Genomic DNA, 17,232 nt, shown 5'->3' with positions numbered 1-17,232 from the left:
ATTTTGTGCTTTCCTTGTCTTCCCTGATTTAAATTTGATCTAATGGTATTAGTTTCCAAACACTGCTGTCTGCAGTCCTTTTAGCTATTTAGTTAAGAGCTGTCCCAGGATTCATAGACTAAAGAATGGTATCAACTATTTAAACACTGTCTTATATATCACCAGAAAAAAAAATGTTGCCAGTTGTAGATACAATGGTTTTTCTTAAGTTATATAGCTATTAAAAGAGCCTATTAAAAGGCTATTTAGGGGTTGGGGATTTAGCTCAGTGTTACAGCGCTTGCCTAGGAAGCGCAAGGCCCTGGGTTCGGTCCCCAGCTCCGAAAAAAAGAACCAAAAAAAAAAAAAAAAGGCTATTTAGAGGGCTGGAGAGATGGCTCAGTGGTTAAGAGGTCCTGAGTTCAAGTCCCAGCAACCACATGGTGGCTCACAACCATCTGTAATGGGATCTGATGCCCTCTTCTGGCGTGTCAGAAGACAGCTTACTGTATTCATATACATAAAATAAATAAATCTTTTTTAAAAAAAGGCTGTTTAGATACAGATTTCTAATTTTCCTCCTCCTCATCTCAGCTATATTATTTGACATGCAAAAGGCAGGTTTTTCTTTGTTCTGAAGCTATAATACAACTTAATGTACTTTGTTTTCCTCCTTTACTGGATTGTTACTTTGAGAACACAGCCTGCTGTGGTTCATTCTTGAGTATTAGTGTCCGTCTCACTGTCATCGGTTCCATACCCTGCTGCTCTTTGTGCCTTTCTGGTACACTTTGTGTGTGTGCATAAGTTGTACCAACAGTGTGCATAGCTGAATTCAAGCAGTGACAGCATGAGCTGTAACCATGTTTGATACGTATGTGTGTAATGCCTCCTGTGACCCTCATCTCGATGGCAGTAAGTGTAAGGTGTCAGCAGTCACAAGCACTCTTCTGTTGCAGGCAGGGTATCAAATAGACATTGTTGGAATACAGTGTCTTACAACGGGAGCTATCACAAAGCTCTGCAGAGTGACTGGCTTATTTATTTATTTTTTTTTTTCCCGGAGCTGGGGACCGAACCAGGGCCTTGCGCTTCCTAGGTAAGCGCTCTACCACTGAGCTAAATCCCCAACCCCGTGACTGGCTTATTAACAGTGGAAATTTAGATCACACACTCAGGGATGCAAGAACTCTAAGGACAGGACTGAGTTTGGATGCCAGCACCCACATGACAAGCTGGACATCTCACAAATGCCTTAGGGACCAATACGCTCTTCTGCCCTTAGCATGTGTGTGCACCTGTGTATACCTGTACATACATTCGTGCAGACATGCACACAGATTGGTAAATAATGGAATAAATTGTTTAAAAAAGAATTTCAGATGAGCCCTTTGCTTTGTATTTATTTTATTGAATGCTGATGTGGCCTCTGAAGGGATCCCTATTTATTGCCTTGCATTTGGCTCTGAGATGGGAACCTTGATTCCTGTTCTGAAGGAACCTTGACATCTACTTGTTCATCCCTGTGCATTGCTAGAAGGCCGGCATCTCTTAACATGTTTGTCATGTTTCTTCCTCAAAAGTGACTCCTCTAGTTGGAAAGAAAAGGAAGGAAAAGTCTCCCTGCCTATTAAAGTTTAAAGTCACTGAATTCAGAATCATGTATGCTCTAGTTCCAAGCTCCTCCACCAGTTAGCTTGTCAGTCTGTCCTTGTTTCTGCTGTTTCTTTTGGCCTAGGATGGTCCCTTCCCTTACCCATCCTTGTCTTTAAAATCTGTTACTCATCTTCTGAGGGGTGTATTTATGCCTCTTTTTCTTGATGCTTCTTCATGGCAAGAGTAAGTGTTTGGAGAACATAAACTATCATAGTGTCTCATTTGTTTGTTGGCTTTGCTGGAGATCAACCATTGGCTTTCACATACTAGGCAGTGTTCTGGGGTTGGGGGAGGAGACAGGGGAAAGATCAATGTGAACTGTGAATTCAGTTAACATTTTTGTTCATTTATTATATATAGTTTTAGGAAGCATTAAGAGAGCATTTCTGATAGTTAAGTTTTTCCCAGATAACCTTAGGGTTGTCAGATAATTATCTATCTCTGTGTGTATGAGTGGTTTCCTATATGTGAGTGTATGGACCACGTGAGTGCTTCATGCTTATAAAGGTTAGGCAAGGGCGTCACTTCTCCTGGGCCAGTTGTGAGCTGCCAATGGGTGCTGGGAATGCAACCCTGGACCTCTGGAGGGTCAGTCTGTGCTCCTAACCACTGAGACTTATTGTTATCTGCAGCCTTAGATAAATTTATTCTGACTGATGCACAAAAATTATCATTAGAATTATGTGATGTTTCCATATTATACAATATTTAAATTGGGTAAAACATATCTTTCAAATATTTAACTCTTTTTTTTTTTCTTTTGAGACAGGGTTTGGTGTAGCCTGGGTTGATCTTCCAGTTGCCTCCTTCAGGTGCCTATCTAGAGTACTGGCGTGCACCACCACACCTGGTTTAATGTGATATTGGGGCTCCAGCTCAGGGCCCTGCACATGCTAGGCAGGCAGTGTACCTACATTTCTTTTGAGTAAAAGCTTTAAGCTTTCTTCTGGTCTTGAAATATATAGAGAATTGCCATTCGCTAGTCACCCTGCTGTGCACTAACCTAGGAGTTAGTGAGGGGTAGGGTAGGTTTTTAAAAATGCTTTATTCATTTTAAAGGATAATTTCCTGAGAGGAGATAACTCCCGTAAAGTTCAGCACCAGCAACAGAGGAAACCTAGGAAAAAAACAAAGCCCCCTGCACTTACCAAAAAACACAAGAAGAAGAGACGGCGTGGACCTCGTCGACCCCAGAAGCCCATCCCTCCTGCAGTGCCCCAAGGGAATCTCAGCATGCCCACCAGCGTCTCACTGCCAGTGCAGGCCTCCCAGATCCGGTCAGTGGTGCCCTAACCTACCACAGCCCTTGGGTATCTCAGCTTAAACCCTTTGAACAGTGTCATATACAGACTTTACCAGTGTCTGACTAAGTCTGTGTTATACATTTATCAATGCCAGTTTTTCATTAGAGCAAAGAAAATAGTGCTAAAATTGATAATTTTATTCACTCAGGTTCTTCTGTTTTAACTAAAATTATACATGTTAAAATAGAAGTATTTAATTAGGAATATGAGTTTTTACAATTTTGGCAGACTTAAATATTTTGATATAATGATGTCAGTTCACTCCTGTCCATTTATTTCATTGATCAGTTTTGAAATTTTACTAAAACATAGATACCCTAAATAGTGATTCATTTTACTACTTTGAAGTGAAAGTACTGTCTAGTAATGATTGTCTTAATCATGGGTAAAGGCTGTAGGAATTCATGGCTACAGGTAGTGAGGTGGGTCTTTCTGCAATGTCCTGTGTTCCAATTTCCCTCTCATGCAGTAAGGGAAAAGAATTGTTTTGAGACAGAGCCCTGTGTATTCCTAGACATCCTCAAGTCTCTGTGAGACTGAGAGTGAGCTGACTCTCTGGTCATCAGTTCCCAAGTGTGGGGATGAGCCGCTGCCATGGCTGGAGAGAGCGGCCATCTCTTGTGTTTGCACTGGATGCTTAGAGAGTGAGGGATGTGCACCGAGGACGGGTGACCTGCATTGTAGGTGTCTGGACGGCTACTCTGTCTTTGCAGAAGCCCTTCCACGCCAGAGCTGAGTGCTGACGAGTTGCCGGATGACATTGCCAATGAGATCACTGACATTCCGCACGACTTGGAATTGAACCAGGAAGACTTTGCAGATGTCCTGCCGCGGCTGCCGGATGATTTACAAGACTTTGATTTTTTTGAAGGTATGGTCAGTGTTTTACTCAAGGAACTGATTTAGACATGGTTCATAAGAAGAGAAATGAGTTTTATTTTATCTTTCCACATAATTCAGGCTAACCTTGAACTCATAATTCTCCTGTCTCAGCTCTGGCTTACTGGGATTATGCCTGGTGTCACTGAACCCATCCTAGAAATAATAGTAATAATAATATTGCTGTATGTGACGTGTGTAACTGTGTAGAAGCATGCATGAATGTGGAGGGTTGGGGACAGCCTCTCCTCCCATCCTTACCTGGGCTCCAGGGTTCCATTCAGACGGTTAGGCCTGTGTGGCATGTACCTTCCCCCACTGACCCATCTTGCTGGCATTTTACTATTCTTATTTTTAATAAAATAGCCCTTTGCAGCATATCTGAAATGTTTTCCCTGACATAACATTCCCATCACTATAAATAGAAGACTTGAACATCCCTCCAGCCGTTTCCTCTTCAGAAGGTGGGCAACCTGAATTTAGGTAATCATACCAGATACTTAGTATATTTGTACTTTAATAGCAATTGAATTTTGTTCCACTAAAATGAGTAATTTTCCTTGATGTTTTGACAGTGCTATTCAATATATCTTTTATTTGTAAAGGAAAGTTTATTAGAATCTTTTTACAGCTTGCCCTGTCTTTGGAGCCTGGCACAGTGGTCCAGGTCTGTAACCCAGCAATGCTGGGATTAAAGGTGTTCCCACCGTGCCTGGCCAAGGAGGACAGGACAGACTCTAAAGAGTAAACCAAGCATCCTTTGTAAGGTAACTCATGGAACTGGAGAGATGGTTAAGATCACTTTCCTCTGTTGTCTAGGACCCTTTTGGTTGTCCTTATGAGGCTGATCACTCCAGCTCTCAGGGATCGGACACTCTCTTCTGGACACCACGGGTATCGCACTCACTTGTCACAGGCAAACATAGATCATAGACACATAATTAGAAAGAGTAAATCTTAGAAAAGAGGAAGAAAGTTAACTTTGGAAAGAAACTGAGCATTTACCATTACTTTTTGTTCTCATCTCCAGTTGGAAGAATCTAGACAAAGTATTATATACCTGTCTTGTTCTATACAGCCTTTGTTTCTTTATGTTAATGACACTAATATCATTTTAGGTGAAAAATATGTATAATCAAATGGACATTGGGTTTTTAATTGGCAGCCTTTTAGACTTCCTAAGAAACTAACACTGAGGGCGGGTGAGACTGCTCAGTTGAGTGTTTGCATTCTCCAGAGGACCCAAGTTCAGTTCCTAGTATCCATATTGGAACCTGCCGCTGTTTGCACCTCCAGAGCCAACACCTTGGCCTCCACAGGCACCTACACATGTGTGGCCAGAGTTCACATAGACATAAACCTGCTCATAAATAAACAAAAGAACTCAACGGAGCCAGGCCTGATAGCACACGCCTTTAATCTCAGCACTGGTAGGCAGAGACAGACATATCTCTATGACTTTGAGGCCACCCAGGGTTACATGGTAAATAAAATGTTTGAAAACAAACAAATAAACAAAACATTTCACATGGTAGATTTCTACACATAAATAAACAAGATGGCAATTAAAATCCCAAGAGAGCTGATGGATCAATATTTCATTGTCCTGCAGATCAATATTTAATTTTTTTTCTAGTCCCATCTCAAGAAACGTTTCTTTTCACAAAGGATTTTTTTTTCTTTTTTTTTTTTTTTTTTTTTGAGACAGGGTCCTCCTGGAGCTCTAGCTGGCCTGGAACTCACTCTGTAGACCAGGCTGACCTGGAACTCAGATCCCCCTGCTCTGGCCTCCTAAGTACCGGAATTGTAGGTGTGCACCCCCAAACCTGGCAAGAAGGACCCCTGTGATAGGATAGCGTGAAATACTCAGACGTGTGACTTGCTGTGTAAGTTAGTTGTCATAGCCACTGATTCTCATGACTTTGGTTGATGCAGGAAAGAATGGAGACCTCCTCCCGACCACTGAAGAAGCTGAAGAGCTTGAGCGGGCCTTGCAAGCTGTAACTTCTCTCGAGTGCCTGAGTACAATTGGGGTACTTTCCCAGTCAGACGGTGTGCCAGTCCAGGGCTTGTCAGATAGAGGGATGGGGGTGTTCTCCACGGGTACCGATGCTTCGGGAATCCAGTCCTTGAGTCGAGAAGTAAACACGGATCTAGGGGAGCTACTGAACGGACGTATAGTACACGATAGCTTTTCTAGTCTAGAGCTGGACGAGAACCTACTCCATTCTGCTACTCTGTCCAACCCACCTACACCCCTGGCAGGGCAGATCCAGGGGCAGTTCTCTGCCCCAGCCAGCGTTGGCCTTACTTCTGCCACTCTGCTCAGCCAGAGTGCACTTGGGGAGAGAGCCTTCCCAGGACAGTTTCATGGACTTCATGATGGCAGCCATGCCTCTCAGAGGCCACATCCTGCCCAGCTGCTGAGCAAGGCAGACGACCTTATCACCTCACGACAGCAATACAGCAGTGATCATTCACACTCCTCACCCCATGGAAGCCATTATGATAGCGAGCACGTGCCGTCGCCCTACAGTGACCATATCACCTCTCCCCACACATCTTACTCTGGTGATAATATGGCAGCTACCTTTTCAGCAGAGATGCCCATCATGGCCCAGCACTTGCTCCCCACCCAGCTTGAGGTGCCACTTGGAGGAGTGGTCAACCCCAGAACTCACTGGGGCAATCTCCCCGTCAACCTTGGCGATCCCTCTGCATTTAGCAACCTCCTTGGCGCGGATGGACACCTTCTTTCCACTTCCCTCTCCACGCCACCCACCACATCCAACTCAGAGACCACACAGCCTGCCTTCGCCACCGTTACCCCAAGCAGTTCCAGTGTGCTTCCGGGGTTACCACAGACCAGCTTCAGTGGCATGGGGCCTTCTGCTGAACTAATGGCCTCCACCTCTCCCAAGCAGCAACTCCCACAGTTCAGCGCAGCCTTCGGCCACCAGCTGAGTTCTCACAGTGGCATTCCTAAGGACCTGCAGCCCAGCCACAGCTCCATAGCCCCTCCTACAGGCTTCACAGTAACAGGTGCCACCGCTACAAGTACCAATAATGCATCTCCCCCCTTCCCCACCCCCAACTGAGCGAGTCTGTGTGCTTGCCGGAACCCGGTGTTTTCTATCTTTGTTTCCTCTTTTGCACCCCTCTCTCCTTTTCCTACAGAAGATTTAAAAATGACAGTGGGGATTAGAGGGACGCCCCTTCCCGGTTCAACAGGTGGCCGTGCAGTGGACCTTGCGTCAGTGTTCGCGCGTGCTCCCTAGCACTGGTGCTCATTCCCTCCTGGCGGTCCGCTCAGCCTGGCGGGTCACTCGGCCTGGCAGGCTTTTTGGTGGCTCAGCACAGTGACTGGGTAGGATTGATTATTTTATTTTTTATTTTTATTTTTATTTGTTTTTATTTCAGCAAGTCCTAGAAGTGGAAGATACCTCAGATTACCAGTGCCCTTTACTGTCTCCTACTGTTGAGATAATGCTTCCCATTCTCTAGCCAGGTTTTACATAGGTTGTTCTGGATGTTCTGTTGAGATCCTGTGTAGTAGGTGGTGTGCGGACACAAATCAAAGCTCTGACTTAGCACCAACTGCCAGACACCACAGGGAGGCCAGGATGCCATTCCTAATTATGATACATTAGCTGAAAAGAACATGGTCTCTTAACTGCCTGTGCCTGCTTGTTCATTCGTCCTGTGTGTGTGCTGTGCAGTGCAGTAGCTGTCGCTTGTGGCTTGTCTCTCCTCACTCCCAGAATAAGCATAGGCCCTTCCCCCTCCTCCTGTCTCATGCCTTGCAAGATTCGTCCTTCCTTCCTACTGAGTTGCTAAAGCATCCTGAACAGAGAGGGGTGGTCTCAGAGTGATAGCGCCTTGCTAAAATCAGCCTGTGAGGAAAGGAGCCCAGAGGCGGAGCTCACATCAGTCATGGGGAGTGTCGTGACCCCCACCTCTCTTCTATCATGTGCATTTGTTTCAGATTCCCCACTCATGGAACACATTTGTAAGTAGTAATGAAAAAAATGTTTTGGTGTGCAAAAGCAGGCTACACCAGAGAGATTCGAAAGATGACATCTCGGCCTGTTTGGTCCATCATTGGCTCCTAGTTTTTACATGTTTACAGTTGTGATTCTTTGGTGAGATTTGTGAACTGTGGAGGACACCTGTAGAACCGTGTACCAGTTGTGAAGTGATGTGTAATATCAGAAGGACACACATTTTAACAGTTCTGTCAAAGCAGAATTTGGAAATTAGACATAATTTGACTCACCTTAGGTACTTTTAAAATAATTTAAGTAAAATTGGAAAATTTTTTTAACGTACCAAGGCTTTAGGGTAAAAAATCTTGTTGGGTAGTGCAGTAAGTTGGTGACTGTGAAGTGATGTGAGGGTTTCCTCTTGCCTGCCTTCCCCTCCCAGCGGGGTGGAGCTTCATTTTCTGCTCTGCTCTGCTCTGCTGATGGCTCCCTGCCCCTTCAGATATCGTCAGGTGTCTACATCTGAGCTCCACCTGATTTACATGCAGACACTCTTAAAAGTGAGGCAGCATGTCTCTAAATGACGTGTGTGGTACAGCAATCCTTTAGTCAGGGACTGTCTGATCCTAATTCCTTCCTGCGAGTTTAAGGTTGGGACGTATTTTCCTACTTCTTATGTGTGTGTTCCTCGTGCTACTTCTGACCAGGTCTTCCTGTTGAAGGCCTTGCAAAGGAATGATGGTGGTTACCAGGCATTATGCAGACACCACGTGCCTGAGCTTTGGAGAGAAAGTGTCACATGACCAGATGAAATCATGATCTGACCTATTTTGTATTTACTGAAGTTGGGGAGGCAAATATGTTTGTAATATGTTTCCTTTTTTTCCTTAAAAATAATGTTAGTTAATTGGAACATTTGTTTTTAATAGCTTTGCCTTTTTTTGCAAATTGAGAAAATCCTAAATTATAAATTATGTCACAAAGCAAAATTATATTTGGTATCACCATGAACTTCTCTCCTGAATTGTGAGAACAGCTTTTTGACTGTTTGATCTGTGAGCCTATGTCAGTAGCTTTTTTATTTTAGTATGCTGTAATAGAGTGAGAGTGAGTGGTTACCTCACCTCAAAAGTGTCATTTCGTTTGTTAGGCTGTTCTCACATCCCCACTAGAATCATTTTAGGTAACTGAATTCCCAGAAAATGCATTTTGTCTCCAGTGTGCATCGACTGAAGACTGTAGCAGAGCCACATGGCCGTCTCCTTATCGGCTCCTCTTTGCCAGGGAGAGGGAAGTCGTGAGTAGTCAATTTGGACTGCCACTGTCTGTCTGTCTCTGTGTTAGCTGCTGAAACTCGTTTAGTTGTCAAACTGAGTTTGCAGGAGGTTGCACCTTTTATTGTTTGCAGTTTTCTGTTTATGTGCATTTAAAAGCCCTTCTTCGCTTTCGAGTAAGGAGGCTTGAAGTGATCAGGAATGTTGCCAGTTACAGCTTCACGCCAAAAATGTTGAGCAAGCTCCCTTCTGTTCAGATGCCCATGATGGTTGCTGAAGGGAGGGCAGTCTTGGAAATACTGATAATGGACTGAATAATTAGCAAAAGCACACTTTCCTTCCGTCTCAGAACGAACATCCAAGCCTGTAATTTGCTTTTCTCTTGGTTTTTTTGTGAGCTCCCTGTTAGAGGAATATCTGTTTCTAAGCCCAGAGGTGTCCACTTTGTCACCCCTCTAGCTGTTGAAGCAATTCTAGTCTCTTAGTAGTAGGTGGGTATTAATATGCAAAGAAAGTTCAGCATCTTTTGTAATGCTTATATGAAAACGTAGCACTTATGGTAAGGCAATACTGGAATCAAAAACAAACCCTGCACAGGCCCTAATGGGATAGAAGCTAGTATTAGTGTAGTGTTGAGTACATGAGGGACAGTAACAAAGAAGGCTCACTGTGTCTCTGCGGGTTCTGGGACCATTTATAAAGGCCAGTTCATTGTGTTACTGTGACTTAACTTGTGAAGTTGCTGCCGTTGATGACTGACTATGTGCTCTGAGAATATGAATGTCAGCAACTGTAATCTCTGGTACCTGAAGGGAAGATGGGCTTTCTCTCCTTTAACTGCTAATGTTATTTTAGTGAAAGTACTCAAGACATTGTTTTTTTCTTCTGTAAAAATGGCTTAGCAATGTTCATACCTGGGTAGGTTATACAGCTAGTGAACAATTCAGGATAGTAAATGACAGTTAGAGGAAGCCCACCAAGTAACAGACTCTGCAATGGACACATCTTGTACTTATCATCCCATAGTTGAAAGCAGAGATTTTCTCTAGTGAGCCTACTGTGTGAGGTATTCCTGCTTATAAATGACAGCAGTTCCCTGTTGGCAGGTAATGTGATCTAATGTCCCTCTGTGAGAAGATTTTGGTTTGATGAGAAGCAGATAGTTATTAGAGATGGAGTTGGAAAGTGATTATTTTATATTGCCAAATAACTGTTTATAAGATGAATCTTTTAAAGTAAAACCAGACTGTCACCTGAAGGTTAGGGAATCATCCCTTCTGAGAGTCACACTAAAAACTCTTCCAAAGTTCATTCTCAGTCCATCCATGCTCCCGGTCCACATGGCAAAGTCAGTTCTGTGTTTAGGAGGGAGCCATGTTCAGGCATCCTGAATATTTAGTTTCTTTTACACGAAAGAATAGCTTTCTGTTGGCTTCTTGCATTGCTTGTTATAAATAAGGCATTAGAGCTGAGTCACTCACACAGAGGTGAACCCCTTACTGTGTGTTCCTTGACCCTGCCCCGCTGTGCGCTGTGCGCTGGCATCCTGGTCAGCGGCGGGTGGCGTGTGGGCGTCCTCTTCAGTGCCTGTCTGAAAGCATTGCCTTCTCTAGTGCAGTTCTCAGCATGGCTGTGCGTTGTTTCACACTGCAGAGTGGGAGTGAGGATATTAACACTCAACTCCTTAATAGGTTTGGAATTCATTATACTTTTAAAAGTATTTACTTTTTAGTCTCCTTTTTAGACTTAAAAAGATTAAGTTCTATACTTTATCTGACATGTGTAGGATAATCTAATAAATGGTTTGTTGAATGGTCAACACAACTCTGCAGTATAATGAGGAGATTTAGAAACATCTTTGAAAGATAATTTAATTGGAGTGAGTGTTCTCTCGTATTTTTTTTTCTTTACTGCTACCCACATTGTTCTATGGATTCTTCATGTCAAGAGTACTTCATGGGAGACAGTCATTCATGAAAAGACATATTTTTCCCCCTTTCAACAAATAAAAAAATAACTGACTTCTTCCCTGAAATTCAGAAAAAAGAAAAATGACTTCTTAATACTTTGGCTTCTTTAGCCTTCCCATGTTATTATATTTGTGGGACCCAAAATCACAGTTTAATTAAAGTAGTATTTACATGAGATCTTTCAAAATGTTTATAATACAATGCGGTCTCTGAGAAAAGCAGAGGCAGATGCCTGTTGAGCCTTTCCACTGGCCAGTGAGTGAGTGAGTCAGGAAGGCCTGTGTGGGATTAGCCCTGCCTCTCGTAAGGCCCAGTGTGTGGATGCGTGGTTGTGAGTAACTGTAGGAACCTGTGGTTCTTTACTCCAGTGTTTGTGCTTGGCTGGCTTCCCCTCTTGCACTGTGGTGTGAAGCAAGTAGAAGAGATGTGGCATTTCAGAGATTTGTTGTGACTTTATTTACCCTGTGTTTCTGAGTATCAGGAATGTTTTGAGTGCTTTGAAGAGCAGATCAACATGGTCTTTGGCTGACCTAAAGCTAGTCTAGAAAGCAGTCTTCTGAGGTGAAAGCTGCTCGACTCTTGATGGCTGGCGGGCAGCATGTTTTCTTCTCTTCCTCCCTCCCTCTGCCTTTTGCACGCTCTTCCCCGTGCTGCAGTGTGCGTGTGCCGCACTCGTCTTGGCCCAAGAGTGGTAGGATTTTCATTCGTTGGTTCTCATTGTTCTTATGTGTTTGTTTGTTTGCTTTTTAAGCTGGGGACCACTGACCTAAGCTCTATATGCACCCCAAGTTCCCCATGGAGAACGCTTCAACATGCAGGACGGAAGGCACCAGTTACAGCTCAAGGCCACACCGTCGCTTTTCCTTGGGGACTTAGGCTGATTTGCTTGGAACTGACCCCAGCCTGTGTCATGTAGTCCAGGCGGCTCCAGCGGGTTAGTGCTGACTCGGGGGAGAGCTTGACACCTGCCGACAGTGTGTGCCTCTGCTCCAAAGGGTTGAATCAGTTCTTCTCAACGGTGATAGCTCTTCTCACTGTCTAGTGTTGAGTATGTCTCAGGGATTCCTTGCGGAAATTAGGGCAGTTTTTAAAATAAGGAAATAGTTTTAAAGGAAACTAAAGGTGACTCCTCACTGATGAGAGCTCCAGAAAGAGAAAGCGTTTGGTTTCACAGCCCGTGGTGTCTCGCCGAGGACTTCCTTTCTACTTCAGGCTCTCATCTCAGCTTCAGCTTACAGAATCCTTTCCCATCATGCACAGCTTTAAAACTTTTATTTAAAACTTCCTTCCCCAATGAGCTTTCAGAATACTTATTGTAGATTTTAAGAGAAAAGGTATATTAATTTATGCTATTAACATCACCTCATAAATTATAAGTTTTATACTAAAGCTGTATTGAGTGTAATGAATTATGTTGCCTATGTGTTTTAATAGCTTAAAATTATATATGAGCTTCTTTTTATTTTTATTTTTATTTTTTGACAAAACAAACTAGTGACGCACCTTCTTACACTGGATCTCTGCCGTGTCAAGGTGTAACGCTGTCCTTGCTACCTTGCAGATACATAAAGAAAAGGATAGCCTGGGGCCTCGAAATGGAGACCACCCTAGACCACTTACTATTGTGTATAGAGCTGTTGAGGGTCATGTTCTCTGCACATGATCTGTGGTTTACACTTAAGATGGCTAGACACTTAGTTACAGGGTAAGTAGAAGCAAATAGATCAAGTAAAACGCCCACTACTGTAGCTGGAATTTGTAAACTTAAGTTTTTAAGACCTCTTATTTCCTATGGATTTATTCTTTAATTTACAGTTTATTCTGTAAGTTGAGAAGTAAAATAGAGAAATTAATAAATCTAGATGTTCTCAGTGTCTCATTCAGGAACGTTTTACCCCTCCTCACTAAGGAATTCCCACTGTGACTTAAAAATAGAGGTAAATTACTTGTGTGCATGTATGTGTCTGTGTTTTTACACAAATGCAAAAATATACATCGGGGGCACGTGTGTGAGATATGAATGTGTGCTTGTGTAAAAATAGAAAGGTAACCGAATGTATTATAGAAATATGATTTATTTAGCTGAGGGTATTAGAGTTATTTTCCCATTGTTTCTATTTTATAAACATGCCATATTCTTGGCTATATTCTGTTCAAAGGCTAGCTCTGATATCACGCGCATTTTCTATTAACTTAGGCTGTTTTTAAAAGTGACACGAGAAAAGAAGCAGATTCTAAGACCAGCCTTTTAGTTATGAGCATAACGACGAGAGAGCGAGAGCGAGAGCGAGAGAGAGAGAGAGAGAGAGAGAGAGAGAAAGAGAGAGAGAGAAACAGACCTAGATAGGTAACAGCTCATATATCTTTTGAAGTGATGGGACCAGAGATTTGTTGAAATATTATGTCTAGTAAATTTTCTTCATATTCCAAGTAATAAACTAATATGTTTTCTTGGTCAAGTTCAGAAAACATAGGCCTTGATAAGGAAGCTTTGAAGGGGCTGCTTGTTGAAGGAGTTGGTGGGCTCATCTCCCCATATATACTTCAAAGCTGGTATGATTTCAGTTGTTTGCAAAATATTTTTTGAAACGAAATTGTGCCATTGGTTGTGGAGTAGAGCATCCCAGCTCTGTCCTCTGGCTGTGGGAAAATCATGCTTACCTGACTATGTGGAACTAAAAAGACAGACACATTCCTGTGTCCTGGGAGCTTTGTCATTCTCTGTGTGGTCCTTCCTGGAACACCTGGTGATCTGAGACGGTCAACAAGGGCCAAGTGCTCCATCACACTTACTTTAATATGAAGGCGCTGTACTTAGAAATGCCAGGGCAACTCCCAGGAACACACTTGAATTGGTAGTTGTCTTTGGGGCCTCAGTTACTTCATCTTAGATCCAGACAAAACCCAGGCAAGCTCTCCATGTTGTTTTTCACACTTGTGTTTTTGTAGCATCTCCCTGTTTCATTCACTCTTGCTTTCAGATTTTAAGAAACCTGCATATTTCTTGTACATATGCATGCAAGCGAAAGAAGGGAGTTTGTACTGATGCCATTTCTCCCTTCAGTTGCTGGTTAATGGAATTTGCTAGAATCAATTCCCCCTTATTGAAGGGTGAAAACAGACCCTTTGTGTATATCTGTACAGAGATGTGTATATGGGATGTGGTGGCACTTTGCTGAATGTGAACTTGCCTTGTCAATGGAAAGATTGAAAAAGTATTATGTTTATTTATACATTTGTATAAATCTATATATACACGTATGTATATGTGTGTGTATAGATAAAGCTATATACATATATTTCCCTAAAATGTGTGTGTGTAATAGATTAACAGCCCTTGCTAAGCAAGATTATGCATCTGTGGGAATTCTGGGTTATTCTGCCAGCCAGTGGAAATGGCCACAGTGTAGAGCACATCACCAAGCATGCTGACGTGGGAACCCTTTGGATTACAGTCACGATTACAGATTAGTGCTCACAAACCAATCTTTGAACTCTTCTTTCTCAGATTTCTGCTAGCTATTCTCTCATTACTTAACAATCACACATCTTTGCCAAGTTGTCTGTTGTCCAAGTGCTGGAGATTGGCTCCTGAGGTGGCCCTGTGCTGGGCATGTGAGAAGCCACGTCCTTGGGATGATTTAGCTCTCTCACTAGACACCTGGGCATGAATGTGTCAGCTGTCACTCAGGCCTTACCAACGACACTTCCCCACGGTATACAGCTTTCAATTATGTTTTCTCTGAGAATTGGGTAGTCATCAAAAATAAAAAGCCAATGTTCAAAAACTTAATTCTCAATTTCTTAACCTAGGTAACTTTGGAGTATTTTATTTACATTGAAAAATGTAATTATGACTTTATGATTGATATTAGTGTTAGGTGTATTTCCACACTTATCATTTAAAGAGTTTGATTTGCTTTGTGTTTTAAATATAACCATTTACCACTTGAATTTTAACAAAGTACACAGAGTCACATGGAAGCCTCTTGAATTCTATAACTGACTCTTGTTTCTCATGATGAAATGCTCTAATGAGTTCTTGTGTAATAATTCTGCTAGATTTCCTTTTGACTTCTCTCACAGTTGTGACATTCAGTTTTAACTCTGCTGCAGCTCTCTAGAAAACTTGCACCCTTCTATATCGTGCCTTTAAAGCTCTTATGCACACACAGAAGTGTATATATACATGTTGGCGCATGTGTACATACACTTTGGTATATACTCACACAGTATGTCTCCAGGATATATTGTGGGAGTGGACATAGAGATATTCAAAGGCAATGAAATGTTGCTCTCTAGATATATATGTATATAAATAGTGTTGATATAACTGTACATACACGTGTATATGTATGAGTTCTAAATGGCAATCTTTTACATTTAGCAAAATGCTGCCCTACTGGAATATTGCCACTGCAATGGCACTTGTATGTAATGATTTAAAAGACATTATCAAAAATTATTTAAAGAACATTAAAGGTCTCATCTAAAGACAGCCACACACTATTTATTTAGCTTCCTATTCCTGTGATTGTTGTGTTTGTATAACTGTAAGGGAGACTGTCATTTTAAACTCACCACCTGTGTAGGAGAGATGAGATTCACTCGGGGTACTTTGTATCCCCTCTCTCTGAAACAGTGATGTGTCACAGTCCAGCTTGTTTATCTCAGTTTTAAAGCAGTCCTAGTACTGCCATTGGTGTGTGTCACCCACCATGTCCTCGATCAACTTACTTCACCAATTTGCCTCTTCCTTTCATTAATAAATAATGATCATTTCGATCAGTTTGCCTGGGGGAAAGCTAACTCCTCTCTTGCTTCAGGGAAATAGATCATCTAGCTGTTGTTCTGCCTTGTTCAAAATTCACCATAGAAAGAGGGTGGTCCTCATAACGCTGTCTTAAGCATAGTTTATTTTTCATTTATTTAAAGATCTTACTTTTTTTTTTTTTGAAAGTACTCTTAAGTTGCATGTCCTTGGCATAGATTTCATTCTTACTGCCCTTCCCCACAGGATATTTTTCATAGTCCATCAGTTTCCCATACCAAATGCAAGAACATCAGGACAAACTGTCAATACTGTTGCTGTTCGCGAGGGGCTGGCAGCAGATCACACCTGGAATTTAGAGGGAGAGAAGGTAGCCGGATAATCCTGAGCCCTGTGAAGTGGAGCGTGGAATAAGGGTACTTCTAAGGAAACATTTCAGGGTAGCTCACTGGAAATTGATATCAGAATCAGCCTTTAACAGCCTGGCAGAGGGATGGTACTAACTACCCAGCGTGCCCAAGTGTAAACAAACCAAGCTGCAGTGGGAAGTCAAAGGTGGGAGGTAGCCATTGGAAACCAGGAACAAAGTAACTGCACGGTAGCAAGGACTAGCAGTCTGTTCTCATCCACCTTGGCACACCGAATGCTCCATACGCCATACATTCAGGACATAGGCAGGAGGACAGCTGCTTAAAGGGGACTTACAAACCAAGCACCTTCTCTTGTGTCTGTGTCATGGCTGCCACTCAGTTCCAGGCATGTACACCGGGAGCAACTAGTTTCTGCAGAATACAAGAGGAGGCTGGCAGGCTTTGGAAAGGCCTTTCCATGGCGTTGCCTGTGATTTCAGTGGGGAGGACACATTTGGGGAGATGGCTGGGCTTTTGGTTTGTGATTTCCCTTTAAACAGGAAGAGATGGTTCACACTTTCCATATATATATCTCAATGAATGTACTGTATTACTGTTTTAAAAATTTGATGAAATAATAATGGATTGGTCTCCTTTTGTTATCTGGTCCTTGTTTAATTTGTTTAAGGGTTTTTGTATACAAAAGTTTACATTTTTATGTATATTTTTCTTGTGTAAAAACTGATGTAATATGTGTATAAAACACTTGTATGTATTATCTGTATATAGTGTGACAAAATGATTTTTCTTTCTTTCTTTTGGTTGTATTAATAAATCTTGCTGTGAAGTAACCTTGCTTTTACTAATTTCTTGACCTGGATAGTGATGGATGTTCTTGATCTGGGGTAAGTACTTTTCCATATTTGTTTCTAGTCTCTGAGACAGGTCCTTCTGCATCCCAGACTGGCCTAACACTTAGTGTGTGGTTCAGGTTGTTCTCAAAGTTGCAGTTCTCTCTTTCCTCAGCCTTTCACATTGCTGGGTTACACGAATAAGCTACTATGCC

At 42.4% G+C, this 17,232-nt stretch overlaps 1 protein-coding gene across 10 annotated transcripts in view; it reads left to right on the top strand.

Annotated features, from left to right (window-relative positions):
- Nucleotides 1-17,017, top strand: part of Ino80d (INO80 complex subunit D) — a 66,882-nt gene extending 49,865 nt beyond the window's left edge. For 7 of the 10 annotated variants that reach the window (XM_087566238.1, XM_087566233.1, XM_087566239.1 and 4 more), the window contains 3 exons: nucleotides 2,695-2,912; nucleotides 3,653-3,810; nucleotides 5,754-10,799. In XM_087566238.1, the coding sequence (XP_087422364.1) occupies nucleotides 2,695-2,912; nucleotides 3,653-3,810; nucleotides 5,754-6,916 (1,539 nt within the window). In that variant the 3' untranslated portion in view covers nucleotides 6,917-10,799. 10 annotated transcript variants of the gene reach the window in all.
- The last annotated feature ends 215 nt before the right edge of the window (nucleotides 17,018-17,232 follow it).

The sequence above is a fragment of the Rattus norvegicus genome, chromosome 9 (assembly GCF_021556685.1).
Source record: "Rattus norvegicus strain SHRSP/BbbUtx chromosome 9, alternate assembly SHRSP_T2T, whole genome shotgun sequence".
Classification (NCBI taxonomy): Eukaryota; Metazoa; Chordata; class Mammalia; order Rodentia; family Muridae; genus Rattus; species Rattus norvegicus.
This window is presented reverse-complemented; position numbering and strand designations above follow the sequence as displayed.